General features: G+C 36.4%; 1 protein-coding gene across 1 annotated transcript in view; it reads right to left on the bottom strand.

Moving 5' to 3' along the window:
- GYS2 (glycogen synthase 2) overlaps window positions 1-22,329 on the bottom strand; it is a 41,524-nt gene that overhangs the window by 3,506 nt on the left and 15,689 nt on the right. Inside the window, exons 7-15 of the mRNA XM_010715755.4 lie at window positions 13,344-13,488; window positions 10,516-10,633; window positions 9,996-10,116; window positions 8,323-8,429; window positions 5,574-5,633; window positions 4,809-4,887; window positions 4,048-4,161; window positions 2,597-2,723; window positions 651-746 (exon numbers count right to left, since the gene is read on the bottom strand). Coding sequence (XP_010714057.1) covers window positions 651-746; window positions 2,597-2,723; window positions 4,048-4,161; window positions 4,809-4,887; window positions 5,574-5,633; window positions 8,323-8,429; window positions 9,996-10,116; window positions 10,516-10,633; window positions 13,344-13,488 — 967 coding nt within the window. The remainder of the gene's footprint in view (window positions 1-650; window positions 747-2,596; window positions 2,724-4,047; window positions 4,162-4,808; window positions 4,888-5,573; window positions 5,634-8,322; window positions 8,430-9,995; window positions 10,117-10,515; window positions 10,634-13,343; window positions 13,489-22,329) is intronic.

The following is a 22,329-nucleotide window of genomic DNA, read 5'->3' as shown; positions in this document are numbered from 1 at the left end:
TTCCAGTAGGTCAGGATATAATTGGGGCTAGTGTGGAGATGTTTCCATTTGACTGTACAGACGAGCCAGTGTGCTTAGTAAGATGCTCTAATTTGGTCTTGATGTACTGGGATTTGGCTGTACTCCTCACCACAATTTAATGAGGGATCATTTTTCTAGTTTAATGAGCAGATTCTTATCTGTAAGTAGGCTCCTTTTATTGTCACAGGCTTATTTTTAGTGTACAAGATAATTTACTGTTTGTTTGATGAGGGCATGCTTCACTGTTCCCAAAGTCCCAGCATATCCTTCTTGGACTACTCAAAGAGAAGGGGATTTTCACTGCTTCTTTTGTAGGTCACCAAGTGTTCCAGTGTAACTAGAGGTATTGAAGGGATGTGTGGGATAAAGAGAGCTGAGTTTGAAACAACAGAGCAAACAAAAGATTAAAGGAAGATAACAGACAGAGAACCTGGAAAAAAAATGGATAAATATCAAAGCTTGAATAGCTTGCTCAACATCACCAGAGTTTTGGAGCTCTGAATGTATTTTCCTAATGAACTGCACTGCACTAGTAAAAGCATGAAATTCAGGAGCTGACGAATTGCTGTTGCTGTGGTTTTGCTTCCTAATTCAGAGGCACTATTTTGATACGGTGTTAAAAACTTTACCATAAGCAGCTGGGTCAGCAACATGTTCCTGCATGAAACAGCCGAATCCAGAAAGGTTTGTGGTCACACTGGGAATACCCATCACAGTACATTCAGCTGCCAAAAGAAATAGATAAAAAAAAAATGTTTAAAGACAATATGTTTTGAATGGTTTTACCTCATGAGAAAAAAAAGAAAATGAAATAGATGAACAGAAGGTCCCATAAAACTAGAGCTGCTCTGAAAATATCAAGGGAAAACTATAATGCTTTGATGTGGATTAAGGGGAAAAGAAAAGACAAAGAAAGGATTTTTAAAGGGAAAATTTCATACTGTTTTTGCAGATATATTTTTGTGTTTTCCAGCAGGTAAACTGAAAACATTGCAGGATTCTAGTGTTGAAACAGAGAATCCTGATATATGGCCTGGACCGCCTGCATTTTAAACTGAAGCCTGTACACAGTTGTACACAGTTGTTAATTAGGTGATTCATTACTATTTGCAAAACTGATTCTCTTAATTGCAAGAGCGTGCTATACATTGTATTTTGTTATTAGGTGCTTTTAAACTAGTCCCTATAGTAACAACAAAGGAAACCTTAAGTTTGGATTGCTTTCAAAGTAGATGTGGAATCAGCTTTACAAAATTATAAAATGCATGCCTCTTTTGTAGTTATTTCTATCATTGCTGTGAGTAAGAATAACTTTTTACTCCTGCTTAAAGAGTTTCTGCTGATGAATATTAAGTCTAACCTAAAGCAACAAACATATGAAGTAAAATACTCCAACTGAAATGCTGAAAGCCATCTACATGGCCTTCCTTCATATGACAATGAAGCTGATGTTGATACAGCAGATCTACAAATCCACCAAAAAAGAACACTTTCTGTTTCAGGGAGAATTAAATGGAATATATCAACAAAGAGAATCTGTTCTGCATTAGTAAAAGAAATAACTCTTTTAACCAGTGTAAATCACAGCTTTCCTCAAAACTGCTAAGTAGCAGTCTAACTTTTCTGATCAGGTTACTTTAAAGTTTAATTTCAAAATCATCCCTGGCTGTCACATTTTCCTTATACTTCAGCTGAGACTAAAACAGGAAGAGAAAGTGCTGGAATGCAAAACTGCATTGGAATTAGATCGCTCCCTTAAGTGGAGAGAAATAGCTCTGGAGAATGATCAACTTCACAAAACTTTTATTCTGATTCACTGGCTTACCGCTAATTCACTTCAGAGGAGCATCCAAATGTTCAGATGTGTATCAAGGTTACAGAAGATATTTTGCAGGGCATACAAAATAAAATAGGCACCTATGCTTTGATCTTGATAGACATTCAAGTTTCTGGTTTGTACCGATTTCATTAGGTGTTAAGTGCTCATTGTAAATCTGGGTAAATTTTTTTGAGCCTGAAACTAAATGCTCTCTGTATCTTTAAAAATTTCCTTTTAAGTCTGTGAGAATATCTATTACTTCATGTACGTATTTGTGGTAAATATCGTACATGTGGTGTTACATACACATACCAAACTTAATTGCTATCTTGAATTAAACCCACTGAAGTATGTCTGCTGGTAGTATCAGAACTCTTGCTCTGTTCTTTTTTTTTCAATATGCACATTCCTCTAAGTCTTTTAAAATCCCCTATGCAAATTAAAAATTATATCCAAAAATGACTTTATTTTATTTTATTTTATTTTGTTCTAAAGCCACAGAAAATTGAAAGATTACATGTTAGTATGGAAAAGGTTCCAGCGCAGGGACAAATTTGAGTAGCTGTCAGTCAGTAGATGCCATTTAATACCACCTGGCCCCCAAATTTTTTCAGCAGTAAGACCTTTGCACTGCAGAGGAAACAGAGTCAAAAGAGTTTTTTCAGCACTCCAGAAGAAACTGGCTTTAAATCTATTCTGCATCAGCAGAATGGGTATTCATCTTTTGATACCTATTAAAATGTACTGATTGCCTACCTGGAGTATAACCCCAGGGTTCATAGTATGATGGAAATACACCCAAGTGACAACCTCTAACAAATTCTTCATAGTCCAAGGGCAGCAACGGGCTTGTCGAAGAAAGAAACTCTGGATGTACTATCACCTGGATATTCAAAAATTACATTAGAGGTGAAAGAAAAGCATCATCAATGCATTGCATTTATCAGTAAGCTTCAGTAATTTTTTTCACTCTGGTCTTCTTCTGAGCACTTGGACAATACATTCCTTGTCCATCCTGTTGCCTAATTCAATTTCCACACTAAAATGCATTATCTTGTAACCTGTCTGTATGTAGTCTTGTCCTGGAAATAATACTGATAATGAACACTATTTTCTGAATGGGTCTTTGGCATTATTCTTCTTGCTCAAGAAAGACCATGCACATTGTTGATTATGCCTAAGGCTGTAACATTTAGCAGTACTGAATTGGTTCTTTTGGTCTGTCATACCACAGTATAGAATACTGGGATGTTTTCTTCCAGAGGACGCCTCATAAGTATATAGCACTCCTGAGCACCCAGCTGAAAAATAGGAATGCTTGCAGTTCTCAGAAGAAAGCTGAAACCAGATGTATTATAATGCCATCGTCATAATTCTGGACTTGGGCTAACTGATCTTACTGAAAAACTAAGCTTATTAGCTTAGGTTAATATACCTCTTCCAGGACCCAAGCTAATTTATTTGTATGACTCTGCTGGGTTTGAGGTCACAGTCCCATATTCCACTATCAAGCAGAGAAGCACCTTGTATAGCCTGCCCAATCAGCTCAGGGAGAAAGGATTATGAGGGAAGGGTTAAACCTTCTCTGGGCCTTTCTTCCTTGCATTTACATACTCTGAACATTATTCCATGTCAGGGATATGACTTTGTCTTTTCTTAATAATATAATCATGTTACTCCCTTGGGTAAATTGTACTCAACCAGTAAATGGCTTGTAAACTCATTATGCAAGCTTATTTGATCCCAATGAATCAAGTAAGATTTTTCATTGGCATCACTGTAGCTTTTTCATATGCTAACTGTGTCTTCATGGACATGTAATACAAGTCTCAAGATGACTTTCTCTTTCAACTTTACAGAATTTTTATCCATGACATTCAGCTTATTAGATGCTAAGCCTGTTGGTATAGTAGGTAATTTTCCTGTTGTAATGCCAGTTTTGTACAACCTATCCAGTCAAGTCTGTTGAGAAGCAAGAGCAGGTGTCTACAGTGTTACATGCAGTTTACTGACTAATTACTTCAAACAGTTAGTATTCTATTCTCAGAGCTCATTGGATCATTATTCCTGGAAAGGGAGCAAGAGGGAGGAAATAGTACATTACTGACTCTCTATCAGGAATTCGACTGTTCTTTTTATGCTAATGATCCAGATTCCGACTCTTTAATTCCATTTTATATCTAGAATGAAAAAACAACAGAAGGTACCTTTACTCTGTCTGTTCGGTTGTTGAAAAGGCCAATACGTCGGATGGTATTGAGTATTGGATCATTGCCATCGTCAATCATGTTGTGGGTGGTCACCGGAGGCAGACAGTGTCGCTTAAAAGAGAAAAGACAATCCTTGAGCCAGGCAAAGCTCCCAGAAAAGGGTTCTGTTACCATTTTCTGATGTTAGTGGAAGACGCTGGGAGATTTTGCTGTTAACGTGGATAGCTTTTTACCATTTCATTTGAAGACATGAAAGGAAACTTAGAATCACATAACATTGTTTTTTACAGAGCCCAGGACACAAATTAGACCATAAAAGCTATCACAGGTTAATTTACCTCAAAAGCAATGCATTTGCATTAACTTTTAGAAATGCCTACCATTTATTTCTACTTGTGGTAGAGGATTGACCTTAACTCTCCTTAAAGGATTGAATTTACATCTTTCATTAAAATGGAATAATTCAAGCTTCAGAAACAACGCAAAGATTTTGAACTTTGTGCAAAATGAAAAAAAGAATGACAGAATTTGGTGTCCTGCATGTGACTGGAGGAAGATTTGTAGATTTGCCAAAAAAAATTATTTTGCATCAAACTCTCCTCAAAAACAATCACAGATGATCTTTAAATGTTACCAGTGAGAAGTACATTTGTTAAAAACTTTTTTTTTTCCAAAGCACACATGTCAAACACAATCCTCGTACATAGCTGTGCTCAACTTATACAGTAGATTTTCATATAAATAATTTGCTTTCTGACCTGAGTTGAAAAGATAGCTCTTTTCATAATGGTTATATCATCCCGGTCAAGAATCTTGCTCAAGTCTGGAATTTCTCCTCTGCGGAGGCAACACACAGAGCCTAGTTTACCAAATGATTTATTATCAGTCCTTCTGAGAACTAGCATTATGAGTTTACATTAAAGATGCTTTAAAAAAAAAAAAAAAGAAAAGAAGAAATAAACAAGGTCTGATCTGAAGTCTGCTGATGTCAACCTGAATCTTTCCTTAGTTTTCCTGTCCCTTCTACACTCCCTACATTTTATTCTGCCACAAACTTGCTATCTTTCCAGTTATCTTACAGAAAACTCCAAAAGGAATTTTTGTTTTGTTTTGTTTTTCAATCACACTTTATTTTTGCTGAAGTTTCAGTCCTCTCAGCTCTGGATGATTCACTTCCAGCTCACATCAGATGTCTTTTGAAAGGATACAACCAATTCAATAACCCATATTTGTCTCTGGTGCTCATTTTCGTCCGTGAGTAATTCTCAGCATTGCATAAATATCCCCCATGTCTCTTAAGATCCTTTACAAGATGGGATGTTAGTACCTTTAATTTTTTCATCTGTGGTTTGCCTATCATACAACTATCCTGTATACAGCACAGAGGGTCCCATCTCTTCTCCTATATCCCTTCTGTAGACCCCAATATTTCTTAGACAAAGAGCAGAACCACCAAATCACTATGGGTAAGCCAAATGAATATGTGGCCCTGCAAGACAGGACAAAGTAACCTATACACTCACTTTAGTAAGGCATTGTAGAGTTTCTTTCCAAACTTTTCTTTCACAGATTGTGCAGTGTCCCTAGGAAAATAAATACATTTATGTATAAACATGAGAATCCTTTTCAAAGACAGAATAAAATATACCCCTGCTGCTGTAAATTATATTGTGTTTTTGTGTATGCTGGTGGAACCAAGAATGCAGAAGCATTCAAATGTCTTCTACCCAAGCAGCAGCCATAACGACTCATTTCAGTGCAACAGAGGATATGATCTGTACCCAATGATGAACTAACCGCTAAAGCCAGAAACAGAACTCACTAATGATTATTTCCAGAACTTTGATCAGTAGGCCACACTTTCATCTCAGCTATGAAAAAGAAGAGATATATGTGACTCTAAGTAGAGAAATAGACATTGAAGGCCCAGATGTTTTCAGTTTAACTTGACCTTATGAGCAATACAAGAGGTAAAAAAATGGTGATTTTAAAGAAAGATTCTTCCTTCCATTTCAGCTCTGTTATTTCACTTAATTAATTAATTTATTTATTTTTTAATAAGGGTTAGATTAACAAGTAATTTGGCATAAGTCATTTTGGAAATCAAACATCTTTCTGGAAAGCCCAGCCCATGTTTTAAGCTAATAATTAAACCTGTGACAGAAGTGTTATATTGAGAAAGAACTTGAGTGAACAGCCATTCTTAATGCAAAGAGCCATATCATCCTGATCGTAGAAGAAAGAGCTTGGAAGTACAACTGAAAGCAGTGTTCTCAAAACAGCAAATACACTCTCAGTCTGACTAAAATGCCCACTTTCATGGAACTCTTCCTGCTTTTCTGATTTCTGAGAATTAGACTTTGGACTTAGACAAAATTTGTTGAGTGAAATCCTAAACTTTACCAAGCTGAAAATCCACATAACTTATTTTTAGTTGCTCTCTCTCAACTCACATTGATACAATAGTAGATGAGTTAATTCTCTATGAGCTGTGAAGCAGCTAAATGTCAAAACAAATTGATTCAAATACCAGCAAGCTAGCCCACTCATGGCTGTTTTATTGACTCATGCCTTGAACAATCTCCAAAACTTAACTCACTTAGGATAGGCTGTTTCATAAGCAGAAGAAGGATTTTATATCCCATATCAGCCATCATCATTTCTTGATAACTGCCATCCTTGTCCTGTATTTAACTTCCGTGGCATCCTTAAAATCAATTAATATTATTATTTAACTGTGATATCAAGTGTGTTAATTTTACAGCAGCTCACATGATGATCATGGCACTGTTGCATTTAAGGACACAGAGGATCTTTTACTTTTCACAGAGCACAGTGGGAAGAACATCTGGAAATATAGCTTTTTGCATGATTTCACATCTTTTGGTTTACCTTTACAGTTACCACTGTGCCTTTATTTCTGAGTATCAGAGAAACAGCCATGTAGTAAAGATACAACAGGGAAAAATCTCTGCAAATTTCATTTCATTTAAACTTTCCTAATATATAGTATTTAATATGAACCTGTTGTGTTGGATTCAAACATCACATGCGTTAAATTAAAAATATGGCAGAGGCAAAAAGGGCTTGTTGAAAGCATGGCTGTCTCTCACTGCACTCACATTAGTTTATTGAAGTTGATGTAGATCCAGAATCTTGCCCTATGACAGCAACAACACACTGCCCATTTAATTCAGTTCAGCCTTCAATGGTATTTTTCCCTGGATGGCCAGTTCATGCATATGCTTTCTCATTAAAAGCTCTCGATATATTATAGCACTTTAGCCATCTACAGATAAAGATAACTGTGTAAATCCTCTGCACATCCACAGAAGGTGATAGCCAATTTCAAAAGATGATTTTTCTTGTTCATTTTAGACTTTTCCTGAGGTTGTAGAGGATGAGTCATGATTTTCTGAAAATCACTGAAGTCACTGTTTGATCACTCCAGAGATATCTAGAAAGCAAATAGATTTCTCATATCTGACTTCTTTTTCAAGTACAGTCAGAGCTAGATATTCCAATGACCCTTAAACTATTTCTGTTGCTGTGCCTGTGCAATTTCATTATCCTTTAATTAAAGTTTCAACTTGTCTACTGATACCCAGAAATTCAGCCACAAGTTATCTGCTGGGGGCAGTTAAGAAGATATATATATATATTTTAAATAGTATCCTTTTTGTAATCTGTACCTTTTATCTACAGATCTCTGAGTCATTTCTATTTCTATAATTTTACAACTAAGGAATTGGCATCTGAAAGAGGTTAAACACAGTGAGAAACAGGTATCAAGGCAGAAGCTAGGAGCTTTTGTCCCTTAGCTTAAAAATCATCTTCCTTACTTCTGCAGCAGAAGTATTTAACTGTTCTGCTCACTTGATAGGGTGTACATTTTAATTTCCCTGATTAGATAATTAATCTGTAAATATGCTGAATGAAATAACATTTTCCACTTTTTCTTTAAATAAAATTAATCCTTCATTTTCTTGATTTTCTTTGAAGAATATCACCATTCAATTCTATGATGTGTTTCAGTCTGAAAGTACCCCACGTATCTCCTGTGTAGAATCACACAGTAGTTAAAGGGAGATGAGGTTCAATGGTTGAATTCTGCTTTGCTTTTTTGTTTGAAAAGTAGTAAAATAAATTAAAAAAAAACAAAACAAAACTTCTAAACTCATAACAACTGTGACAAGAAGAAAGAACATTAATCTTCATCAGAAACATCAATATGTCTCCTTAATCAAGGCCCTCAGTGAAAATGGCAATTACCAGAGCTGCTTCCGGACTGCTTGTCCTTTCAGGGTTTCCACATTGAAATTGTTTGTCTTTGCTGGCATAATGAAGAACACAACAACTGTAACATCACTCTTATGTACCTGAATGGACATGAGATGGAGAGAAAAATTAAAACTCACCACAGGGTATCAAAGCCCATGTTAACACTACAAAATAGTCACAGCATAACCCAGCAGACACTGACTGGTCATCCAGGAAGGCTCCTCTCCCTTTAGCTGTCAAGTTTTTATCAAGTCAGGAATGTAACTGAGAATAGATACAGATGAACAGGTACCAATTGCTCAATTCCAGTTTGATCAGTGTGGATCTTCCTGGCTTCTCATGGTTTAGTAAAGCATGGATTAGAATATGAATATAAACAGCAAAAAAATAAAAATAAAAATAGCAAACAGATTTTCTCATGTGACATAAGCTTGGTTGGCTTAAAGGAGTGAGAAACTAGTTTAGTAGATGGAGAGTGCCCAGGCATGGGGCAGACTCCATATAGCAAGCAGAACAATCTTCTGCAGCAATGCCCCAGGTGTATATTCTAAAAGAATTAATATTAGCAACCACTGTATATCTGAATCCCTAACATAGAACCTGTCAGGCACACAAAAAAACACAAGTAACCTCTTGCTCATCTCTTACATCTAGCTACTCCAAAGGCAAAAAGCACGAGATATAAAATCCAACCCTTTGGTTATAGATGGTTTCACTTGCTTCTCCTGTGCATAAACAAGTTTCAGAAGATCAAATTCCTGAGAGACTCTTCATATGGAGCAGAACAAGACTGGACTCTTGTCAGCAACTCTTTAAAGGAAAGCTAAGAGTAAACTGCTCAGAGCTGTAAAAATTAAATTACTTTGAATTGCTTCCACTCTATAAACATTAGACAAACAAATATACTGTTAGTGTGCTTCTATCAGATAGAGGTACAAAAAAATGTGTAGTGTAAAATAATAGGATTCACTTATGATTTTAGAATTCTTCCCTTTCTTTAGGGCAGCTCAAATGTCTATATGCTATTATATTAGTGTGTACTAACAAAGCATCATAATGTACGTAGTTTGTCTTCAAAGTATCAGTCAAAGTATCCAATGCTGAGCATTTGTGAGGTTCAGGCACACTACTGGAGCATAGTTTAAGTTTCACCATCATTTTCAGGCTCACAAGGAGTAAGAGTATCCTGGTGATCCCAGTCAAAATCCTTCTGAGGTAATTACAGAGCAAGTGTTCTTTGAATAGTTTTGGATGAAATCAGGAGCTGGCAAGCGCGTTGTAACAGAAGCACAATAAAGCCATCTTCAATTTATGGGAAAATAATTTAAGTTGTTAGCATAAAAATATTTTTAATTGTATTATTATGTGATTATTTTTTATCTTCTTTTTGATAGATGCACTTTCAGAGTAAACTCTTAAATCATTTTTTTAGTATTTTTCTTTAAAAACAAGGGTATCACCCACAAATTAACTTCTTGAGCTATGTAATCAATTATTTTTAAGCAATCTGACATTGTTGTATGCTTTGTTGACTCAGGAAGATAGCTTCATGAAAAGCCAGAATATGCTATAATTATTTTCCTGTAAACCAGAGTGTGAAATAGAAATTATCACACGACTTCTATAATACAGTAAGTTTTCCACATTTCCAGAAGCTTCCTTACCCTCAGCAAAAAGTTTAGTCTTGATAAGGCTTCTAGAAACATATCAGCTCCTTTGTTGGAAAATTCATATCTCCCAGCAATGAAGAAAAATAAGGTATTTTCAAGACTGAAGTCAAGGTGGCTGAAACCAAGCAAACAAATAGACAAGCATGAAAGTATTTTTCAAGATGTAATCATACAAAAGACATGTTTTTTATTCTGGAGAAATTTATTACCCCAGGAAAATAATGAAAGAGAGGCTTTTCTTCACATTAAGGTGACTATCAATCCGATAAAGTCCATCTTGGTTAAATAAAGAAAATAATCAAGATCTTCTGCCTGATCCCACAAGGTCTTAAGCAGAGTTAGAGCTGGTATCTGAAATTCCTTCAATTTCTGTCTGAGAAATCCCTGACAGATATTTGACTAAGTTGGTAACAATTCACCTCCTTTATGAAGTATTTGTTAGTCTTCCTGGCTTGTTTTTTGCCTTAAATAGTGTTGGAAAATCATTGCTAAATCTTGAAAAGTAAAAGCATACCCATAGAAATGACCTCGAATGAACTCTTGAATCCTAGCCTTGTACATGGAATGCAAATTCTGAAATTCATGCATTGCTGAAAACTTCTTAATGTTCAAGCCATTTGGAGTGACAACATCTGGAAAAGCAGAGAAGAAGCAGAGGCAGACATCTTCAGAGTCAGAGAAATTCTTAAGGAAAAAACAAGTGTGCCTTCCAATGGCAGTATGTGAACAGTTAATATATACTCTTAACACTTATAGCTCGAGAATAGCACTGCCTAATCCAATAGTTTTCATTAGTTTTCTCCACAAAGCTATTACATGTTATATTCCACTCTCTACAACATTGAAGTGACTTTGTTTTGACCTGTACTCAACATTAACATAAACCCTGCTGGATATAAAGGTCCTCTTTGTCCTGTCAAAACTGAATTTATGCCTCCACTTAGCCATTTTTTTGTGCGTGTAATATGCCCTTTACCTCTTTAATCCTAATGTCATTGTTGCCTGCTTTATTGCTGTTGATTGAAATCTCTTGAAAGCAGAAACTGTCTTCTACTACACGCTTATTCACTGCATGGCATAACAGAGGACTGTTCTACCCAGACTTCTGAGGATTTAGCAGAAAAGAGAGCTTTTGCATTAGGGCAAAGGGCAGTTTGCCATCTTGCTAGATAAAGCGTACAGTCTAAATCTGGCAGAGTGACTGCTTACATCAAACTGGCTTCACATGCTGTTGTTGTGCTTATTTTTTAGGAGTACTAAATTTGAATAATAATTTAGGAAATTATCTGTCAAAAGCTTGAGTGTCTAATGTCAAATCTGCTCTCTGATGAATCATGTAAGGTTCTGTCTCTGATCATAAGTTTTATCCCTGATTTGAAAGATGATATTGTGGGATTTCTATTATTTTCATTCAGTTACAAAACATACATTTCATAAGCAGTAGAGAATACTTTGAATCAAAGTTCCAGGAGACTTAGACTAAGATCTAGACTTCGATTTTGTAGCTGTATATATTTGATCAAAGTCATAAGAGAAAGCTGAAAAAGTATGAGTCAGTCCTGAATCTTTGCAGTTTGTCAACAGAAAATATCATCCTGTGCTATTATTACCTAAATCAATTCCAGTTTCTTTCCTGTGAATATGGAAATCAAATGATTCTGACTTGACCCGCTTGGGGTGATTTTAAAACAGAATTTTCACCAATTCATTAAACAAAACAAAATGACCCCGCATTTAAAATGGGAGTAAAGCCCTCTTTCATCATATTTTCAGTAGGGCACAGAATTGAAATATTGTTTGTTGAGCAGAAACAGCGAACTGGACAGTTTGGGAAACAATGTTTGTTTCATACCTCTGAGACTTATGTAAAAGACAGATTGAACACCACTACTGATGAAAGGGTAAATGGAGCTGCATTTTAATCAAAGAATATGAGACTGGTCAACATACAGCCTGCTGTGGATGAGTGAAAATATTCAAAAATCCATCATTAATACCAGAGAATGGATGGAAACTGTCCAGAAAGAAAAACAGTCAAAGATTCTTATGTTGTTGAGAAGAGCTTGAAAGTGGTTGCAGTATTAAAGCTAAGTCCTACACGAACCAGTTCTCCCATAGTGAACCAGGAGGTCAGAGAAGAAGATTTCTTGTTTGTAAACAGAAAAGGAGGATGTTTCTGTTCTGCTGACCCCACATTCTTTTCAATCAGTCAGCAATGAAGCTAAGGGTCCAGTGGATAACTTTCTGTTTATCCTAATGCAGAAATTGTGGTGTGGCTTGTGGCATTGAAGCTAGCAGGGATAACAGTTCCAGATCTATAATTAGCACTGCAATTCACCTAAAATAAATCTAAAAAAAATAAATAAACCAAATTCAAAACAAAACAAACCACAAAAACCCAAAGTCCTTTGAGAATTGCTATATTTGAAACAACCAAGATGTGAGCACATCTGCTAAATAATCTCAAAATTATGCATACCTGTGGATGGAATACTATGGCTTATCCTTCTAAAGCATTGTGCTGATTTAAAAAGAGCTTTAATGATGCATCAAACTGGGTTCATTACCTTATATGTTATATGACAAAGTTTCTGATAAATTCCATATTTAATGAGGCTGATGCATAGGGCTAAGCAAATATTTGGGCATAGACATTAACTATGTTTTTAAACTGTTCTGATTGTTTAGCAAAAGATAATATATGCATTATAACACTTATCATGCTTAAGTCCTAAAATGCTTATGACCTCAACCACATTGCTTTTCCTGGTTGTATATATACAGAAATTAGTTGTATTGATCTATGGTTTGTTTTAGACTTCTCATCTCTTTCAATATTAAGTAAAGAGGAACAGCATAATCACTGGAAAGTATAATACATGTAACATCATTTCACATATGAAACCTTTTGCTACATTCCTACAAGAGCATATCACTCTCCACTAGCAAAGCAAGTTGTAATAGCTGGTGAAATGTATTACAAAGATTTCACCTTCTGTTTTCTTCAGTTGACTAGAATATATGTCTTCTACTGTAGATAAACTCCCTGTAAAGAAATCCTGACATCCACAGAGGTAAACTAACACTCTCCTAAAATGGTACGGAATATAGTTATTGCACGATGCTGAACTTGATTTTTCCAGATTACATATGTTACTAGAATGTGTTTCAAGTGATATTGTCTGTACATTTCTTTTGAAAAACAGTTGTTCTCTACAGTGTAGCCACACATACCTACACAGTGTGCCTTGCTCTTATGTTTTTATGCCTATTATTTTCATTCAATCTGAGAAAATGTAGGTACTGAGAGGAAATGTAAAAAGGAAAAAATTCAAGTCTTACCAGGATTTCTTTTAAGCATGTGCTCTGCTTCAATTGCTGTTATCTGTGAGACTGTGGTGAACACATGGGCACAGTGTACGGATGCCCGTTCCATACAATATCGATGGTAAATCTGTCTCTCTCCTGCTTCCTTGTCAATGTCAAACTGTTAAATAACAAAATATACAAAAAAAGATATCTATACAATGTGCCCACCAGATTTATTACCATAAAGAAAGTCTCTTGAGTTAAGCTAGATTTCTCAAGGGCATCATTTGTGATTATAGTCTCTCTGCCTGTTTATCAAACCATTCTATGGAGAGTCAACAGATTGACGGAGAAAGTCAGATCTCAGTTCCTGCCTATTTGGGAAAAAGATGACAGCTGAGAGCAATGGGAAGGAAACCCAGATTAATGATTCCTAGATAGGTAAGAGTCTATGCTGTTTGGCCTGCAGACTGGCCACATGTCATGCAGCCTCTTGATTGGACATGTTGGAAAACTTGAAAGAACAGGGAACTTGCTGATAAGGTACAGAGGGAGAGAAGAGAAATGCAATGAGGATCAGAGGAGATCTGGGGGCTGGGTAGAATAGTGAGAATCATGGCTAGTCAGGAGAGAAACTGAGTTGTTGTTTTAGAGGAGTCGGATGTAAACATTCAGTCACAAAGCCTGAGGGAACAAGGAAAATGGAAATTGAGGTATTTTCTGATACTCAGAGCTGTTCTTCTTTTAAGTTCACCGCAATTATTTGCTGCTTCTTTTACTTCAGTTTGAAGGCCATTAATTTCCAATGGCAGATTAAGTTAAACTCTAGATAAAATCACCTTGAATTATTTCTGAATCCCCCTTAAATCTTGCAGGTGTGTTTTTACTGAATTAAGTAGAAACAAAACAAAACAAAAAAGAAAAGTCAGGTCTGGATCACTCTAAGTTTCAATATGAAACAGATCAATCTTCTCCCAGTCTCTATTAATTACAGCTCCATACTTGAACTCTCTGCTATGGTTATGAAGGAGATTCCTTACAGTATGTCCTAATTAGTGTCATAATGTTCCTGTGCATTGGTAAGTATCTGGTAGTTTCCTAGATAGATGTGATTGCATTTCATGCATGCATGTGAATAACCGCATGTTAGGTATTTAGATTTACAAAAGTTTTCCAGAACTAGGAGTAAAGACATTTAAAAGGAATATTTCCTGTCCCTCTTATATGAATTTGCTGGTTCACAAAGAGGTTTGTGAAACAAAAACTGGTAAAATCTGTGCAGTGGGAATGTAATTACGAAGTCCAAAGCAAGGAAAATCTAAAATACCTACTGAGTTCATGTTTAAAGGTTCACAGAATCAAATTTTCATTACTGATGAGCACTGCAAAGTCAATACAATGAAGTCTAAAAAAGAACAATGCTAATGAAGTGTCAATGATTACAATTAAATGTCAATCCTCTTAGTCCATGATGTTTCACTTCTGGGAACATCAAGGTTACTCTCCCAAGGTCAATGGCACGGGCACCAAACAGACTGTTAGTTACATGGAGTGTGACAATGTCTCTCAATGTGCTATGTCATTAACAGCACCTAATTTTAGGTGCACAGTCTGATTTTGATTGCATTTGACTCTGTAACTTCATTGACTGTAATGGATTTAATCACTATTACAGGCTGAGCAGATAGCCCTATCTATAGTTACAACTGTCAGATCTTTGTCATGGCTAGTTGCTTTCAGTAGTTTAGAACTTAGCCTGGAGTAAAAGCTATTTAGAATGTGAATTTCCACACTGAGTATATGCTAACAGATGGTGCAGAGCATATCTTGAAAGCAGAGAAAAGAAGAAAAAAGTAATTAAACTCCTGAAAGTGACATGGGGTTCTAGCATGATGCTTGGCTTATCCTAACCCAAATCTTTTACAATAAGTTCCCAATTGTGTTCCTACTTTCCTGGGAGACTATCTTGATACCTTTGAATCTGATCTATGGAAACACTTGAACATTCACATCTGCATTGGAAATTCATGGGACCTGCACTCTGTGTTTAATATTTTTTTTGTTTTAATTATTTTTTTTTTTTAATTTATTTGACCATCCCTGAAGTGTGTGAATGAATGCTACTGGAGCATTCAGATACCACTGATGACTGCCACAAAATAGCTCTCAGAAAACCACAGTTTTGATCTTCGGAGCAGAAGTGTTAATTGCATGTACTAGATAAGGAAGCAGATTGCACACTGACAGAACAAACAAACAATAAGATCACTGTGATTGTTCAACCAATGTGTGTACCAAAAACACAAAATGGAACAGTTGTATAACATGCTGTGCAAAGACAAAAATGAGATGAGATGCCTCTGCACTCAAGGCTATGCAAAAGTTTATTTAAATATGTTTGACTTAAATTTTTTTTAACTGCTAATGAAAAACATAGCTAGCCTTTAAAACGTTTCTGCTCTCTTTTTCTTTTCTCACCAATAACAGTTTTTTTACAAAATGTTACTAAAAACTACATTTGTGACATGTTCACTAACTAAACACTCCCTTGAATTCTACTGGGAGAAAGATTCATAAAGGGATTGTTACAAACACTATGGCTCACTTCTTTCTAGCTTTTATTTCTTTGATTGCAATGAAACACTTAACACATGTAGCACATCCACAGAATAACACATCCACAGAATGATATCTCCTCATTGATATTCATTTCTGCATCTTGTGAAAATGGGAAAGATTTTACTTTGCACATGCTTGCATGATGTTTGGCATGCTTTTTCAAAGGTATGCAATTCTGTTAGCAATAATTTGCTAGTCCATTAGCACATATAAACTGGGCGCACAGAGTTCTCACATTTTACCTGTAGTTATTCTACAGCAGTTTCCTTCACTGATCGATACAGCAAGATCCTGACCTTTAACTTCATTCACAGTGTCAAGTGAGAAATCTCATTGTGTACCTCTGAGCAGGCTAGACAGTGACTTCAGACAATAAGTCCTAGACAAGTTGAAGGACAGGTTGAATGGAACTTAACTGATGAGACAGTGCAAGAGACAAATTTAGTCCACACAGTGGAGTACTGGGAAAAGACAGCTGAGCTTGCTGTGATAGTATTAACTACAGAACTAGGGGTAATATGGGGCACAGCTCTGATCTGACCTACTATGTCAAACTGAAGCAGACTGTCAGCACAGTTCTTCACCTCCAAACCAGCGTTTCTACTCAGCAATTTGCTCTGTTGTCTGGATGCACTGCTTGTCAGATACAGCTCAAGCATCTATGAAATATGCTCCAAATGCTCATGTTCAGTGAGGCCAAAACAAAATATTTGTGAAGTGAATCATACTTATATTTGTTTGCCATTACCAGCAAATTAGAACACTGACAAAGACACAAATGAAAGTAGATCTAAGCCAGACTCACTGTTTCTTCCCTCAATGGCATTTAAGAACTAAGCTCTTCACTGTAAATACTCCATTTCTCTCAGTGAGGTTATACTCCCACTCTGATCTTTGGAAACCAAGCAGATTATTAAAATTTGCATGATGGCAAGGATTAGAGGGGAAAATGTTTCTCATATAAGGTCACTTTTCACATTTCAAAACAAAACAAGAAGATGCTCCACAAGTTTTTGACTGAAATTTGTGTTTGTGGTAATGCACCTCTGAAGAAAAATTCCAACTCATTTTTGTCCTTTCTGTGGATCCAGGTGATGAACACAACATTTCATTTGTATCTTAAAATGTTAGGGAGAACAGTAGCAAAACACTGAAACTCCCAGCATGACACTGTGGTTCAGAGATCTAAGAGGATCTTTGAAGGTAAAAGCAAGAGAATATCAAGTGGCTACAAGATACTGTCATTATGCTTCTCCTGGAAAGACTTAGAAGTTACTGAAGTAATAAATTCAAATTGGAAATTCATTGTTCAAACTGAAAAAGACAACTTGTAAAGGATTTAGAAATGTGCAAGAAGACAATAGAAAAGGAGAAAATACTGCATTACCTGCATTAATGGTTCTCAGAGAGACAGGTAAGTTGTTTGTCACAGTCTGCATACATGCTCCTGATTCTCATTCTAGATTACTTCTTCATATATTCCCAAAAATAAGTATGAGGAAAGTCAACAGATGCTAAATCAAAGCAAATTCAAACTGGAAATAAAATACATTGTTTTGATAATGACTAACGTTGTGAAATGTTGCATAAATAAGGTGGATTCTCCTCCTTGAGCTTTACATCAGGACTGGGTAACATTGTGTAAGTAGTTTGTAGCTCAAACAAAAAATACAATACAGAGATTGGTATGAGGATTTTAGGTAGAGAATGAGAAGATATCTTCTGTTGTGTAAACTTAGAGACACACTCAAGTTCACAAGGTGATTCTGCAGTGCAATTGGAAAGGAGGTGTGCAGTTCAAATTCTTTGTTTACTGGCAGGACGAATGAAAAGATCTTCAGTTCTAACACCATCACATTGATTGCCATTGTCTGAAGCATATGAAAATTACTTTTTTTAAAAGCTACTCTACATCAGATTTAACTGCCATGGATTGTTACTTTGTGCAAACAGAACTTGCATTGTGGTATAGCCAAATAAGACAAAAATTTATACTTCCTGGCTTAAGTCAGATTTCCATTAGCTACTACCAAAGAGGATCAGCTTTGTTTAACAGCAAGCTCAGTGACAGATATGACAATACAGTACTAAGAGGAACATAAGCTTGTGCTCTTATATTGTCAGCATAAAAGCTCTCAAAGATTCATTTCCATTGGGATTTTCAATACTTTTCCTTTTAGACTCAATGAGGCAGAATTCTCCACTCCTTTCTGAACTATTTTCAGTCACATTTGAATGAACTAAACATAAAATTTTCTAGGTCTGAATAGAAGTGCTACTCACTGGCAGGATACCCTTATATAAGGAAAAACGCTATGAAGAATGAGACTAATCTTTTATTTTTCTTTTTCTTAGAGAATCCTATCACAGAATCACAGAACCATAGAAGGACAGGTTAGAAGGAACCCTTAAGCTCATTTAATTTCAACCCCCTACTGTGGGCAGGGTTGCCACTCACTGATGAGGCTGCCTCAGGCCCCATTCAACTTGGCTTTGAACACCTCCAGGGATGGGGCATCCAAAACTTCCCTGGGCAACCTGTGCCAATGCCTCATCATCTTCTTAGTAAATAATTTCTTCTTAATACCTAACTTAAATTTCCTGTCTTTTAGTTTAAAGCCATTCCCTCTTGTCCTTCCTCTATCAGACTGTGTAAAATGTCGGTCTTCCTCTTGCTTATAAGCTCCCTTTAAGTACTGGAAGGCTGAAATGAGGTCTCATTGGAGCCTTCTCTTCTCCAAGCTAAACAATCTCAGCTCTCTCAACCTTTCTTCATAGGAGGGGTGCTCCAGTCCTTTGATCATGTCTGTGGCCTGAGTGCTTTTTCTATTATAATACAAGATTATTTTTTTTTTAGTAAGAATTATCAGAGGTCAAAGCCCACAGACTTCTTGGCTATGCCTGACAATGATCCAGGTCACCTTCCAAATTCCAGGTTGGACCATTTGCCCAAAAAATTGTTCCTAGTTCATCTAGGAACTAACCTGGACCATCACTGTCTCTCAGTCAATTTATGAAAGGTATTGGTCTATTTAAAATCCAAGAGAATGAAAAGGAGAAAGAAAAGGAGAAAGGAGAGGAGGAAAGAAAAGCAGATCTCTTAATGTGGAAAGCTATTAAAGATTAAAATCCTCAATCTTCAGCCAATAAACCAGTTGCTCCTGGGGAGGAAAAAGGTTTTACAGGCTCAGACCTTTTTCACAGAGCCTTTATTGTAGCAACATACAAAACCTTATTTGCAGCTGTGTAAAAGCTACAATGGTCATGGGGACAAAGAGGAAAAAAACAAAAAAAAAGCATTGCTGGTTGGACTATTTAGATCTGAAAAAATTTTTAAGCACAGCTAAACTTATGATAATATATCAATTGGGAATGAAGCTCGTAACATATTCTGCTTGTTGTTGAAATAAGAAAGTGTTGACTTTAGAAGGTTTTAAGCCAGCAAACTGCAGGTAGGTTCAGCAGTCCATGACCCCCATCTGTTTACCCAGGGCTCCACAGATGCTTGAAAGAAAATATAAAAATCAGACACGACTAGTTACTGTGCAAGTCAGCTTCTGTTTTGTGCTGCTTTCCCTCCCTTCTTCACTCCAGAATCAGAGCGATTTAAATGTGAATCAAGGAACTAACGCTGAAGTGTTCCCTCAGGGTATTGCCTCAGGGGTCCTTAGCTCATACTATCTGTTGTTTGTTACATGCTACTGAACACAACAGTTTTATTTCTGGTATTCACTATGGTCCTGTGCATTCTGTTAAGAGTTTAACGCTTGACTTCTCACTGGAGCAGGACCAGCTGAATTTCTCCCAGTCCAACTGAACTGAGTTACATCTGTAAGAATGTAAGAACTGTACACTCTCAACCAGTGATGTTGTCTTATAACAAGGATCCTGTGTCTGACCAAGGTAAATAGCAAGTGGCTTGGGGAGACGTTGGAAAGGTCTTCAGCTCCCTGTTTGTTCCAGCTATTCTGGCTCAATACATGATGACCACGAGGCTATAAACAGTATTCTCTCTCCTTATTTCTGTTCAGATTCAGTTGCTCTTGCTCTCCTTAACAATCAATTCATAACATTGGCGCTACTAATATTCAAATTGATTTTTAAATTCTCTCGTGTTCCCAAATCCTGCAAATGGTTTGCTATAGCTCACAGACTGGCAACATAGGAATGCAGCCATAGAGTCCTGGTGACATATCGTTCAGGCACCTATGTGATTTCAGGAGTCTAAAGAACCATCACAGTGTGGCAACCTTGCACTAATTGTTTTTTCCACCAAAAGGAAATAAAGCTGAAGGCCAAGTTTTCACAGATCCAGTGTTTCTAAAGGCTATCAGAAGACCACATGGAGCCTTCTCTTCTACTTCTCCATCAGGCAGAAGCTGGTAACTTTTTTGTTAATAGGAGTGATAGAGAAAAGTATCAGGCAGGCCACGCTGCACAGCCCTCTGCATGATCACTGATATCCAAACAGGCTGGGACTTGGACCAAAATATTCTCATTGTCTTATTTTAGAGAATACATTTCTACTTTCTATACTTGTGCACACTGAGCTTTCTTAGGATCAAAATGGTATTTTTCACTATGGACTCTGGAGAAAATCTCAGTAATCCTTCCACATCTTTAAAAGAGATCTTTCAACTCAGCTTGTATCTTCTGGTACTGTTTGTCTATAAGAACGTAATAACACTGGGGTAAAAGAGTGCTGGATTGAGTGCATATACATGTGCATATGTGTGTTTGTATGCCTGTGTGCAGAGAAGGGCTGATGGACAATGGAGGACAAACAGTGCATTAATTTCAGGGCTAATGGGAAATACTACAGTGAGAAAGAACACAGCTAAGGAACTGTGAAAGAAGAAGAGAGAAAGGACTTCGAAGATACTGGGTAAGTATCTTTTCTCAAGCATCCAAATACCACATTAAGGTTGTGTTTGTGGATGCCACTGTTAAGTTCTTCTTCAGCACTGAAGAAGAGCACTTGGCTTCAGTGACCAGAGTAGACCCCTCTGGTATGCATTCAAACATGGCTTTTCTTGGACTGTGTTGAGGACTAGAAAAGGAAACGTGAATTTTCCTGTTTTTCTGTGCAGGACCTGTTTATGTCAGATCATCTCCAAGTACAACTAGGCCATACCCTTTCCTTTGGTGTTGCAACTGTTTTTCTGTTATATCTGGCACAGAAAACACCACAGTGGCTTCTTTTCCACCCATCTTGACTGCTGTACTTAAAGCTGGTTGAAAATATATTCTAGCCAGGAAAAGCTGATCAAAAGTAAGTAAAGTTTATTGCTATTATGCTTTAAAGAAAATCATACAATGGCACTAACAGATAAAGCAGCTATTATAATTGTGAGGGGGAGCTCACATGTACTAAAAATATTTTGTCTCATCCAAAGGTTTAATACTACAAAGCCCTGGAGAATCTCCATCACTGCACAAATCACTTGTTTGACCTTAATAGTTTACTACTGGAGGACAGCAACAATAGCCTCTGAAGACACGCTCATCTGTATCATTTAATTACCAAACTCTAGATCAACTTCTTACATTTCTCAACAAGCTTTTGGGCCCAGTTGACCTTTTTACAGTGAAAGGAGCCCTCATCTCTCACTAAATGTTAACTTTGTCAGGGAGAGCTTTAGCTCCTTATAAGCATGAAAAACAGCAGTGTAAGAGTTTGGCACTGTTTCCTGTATTAACACTGCATGTAAATGTCAATCTTTACACAGAGGGCATAAAGGAGTACGGTCTAGACATCCACAACTTTCCTCACCAAAATATTTTCTACAGCAGTTTATAATATTTTAAATAGATACATATGTTTCATTCAACATATTTTTAGAATAAAACTGGTTGTATTTATATTTATCATGTAGTTAATTGTTACCAATTAGGTTTGTGAAGATTCAAAACAGGAAGCACTGTAGCTAATCAATAAAGGCTGGCCATGTAACATGTGAACATTAAAAATAATATAAATACTGTGACTAGTATAAAAATATACCAAAATATGTCTGTTTAGATGCAAGTTCATTACTTTCTTTTGAGTACACTGGTAAGGATGAGGACCCAAAATCATCACTGAGGAAAAAAAAAAAAATTGCTTTTCAGAAAAGGAGTCTATTTCACAAGACTTCCTGTAGCTCACCAAATTAATCAGAATATGAAACTTTTTTTTTTTTTAATTTTCTTTACAAAAGGAAGGGAATTCTCTGACAGTATTTTTAGAATCAATTTATAAAACTATTAGCTCCTCCCACTTCTTTTTTAAACTCCAATTTCTCATTTTAAATACCTTTTCATTTTTTAAATTGTAGCTTCCTCACTAACAAATTATGTCTAATAATACAAGGGTAAACAAATGAATTTTTTGCTGAAAAGTCCCTGCTTTCCCTGTTAA

This window comes from Meleagris gallopavo, chromosome 1 (genome assembly GCF_905368555.1).
Source record: "Meleagris gallopavo chromosome 1, MGAL_WU_HG_1.1, whole genome shotgun sequence".
NCBI lineage: Eukaryota > Metazoa > Chordata > Aves > Galliformes > Phasianidae > Meleagris > Meleagris gallopavo.
This window is presented reverse-complemented; position numbering and strand designations above follow the sequence as displayed.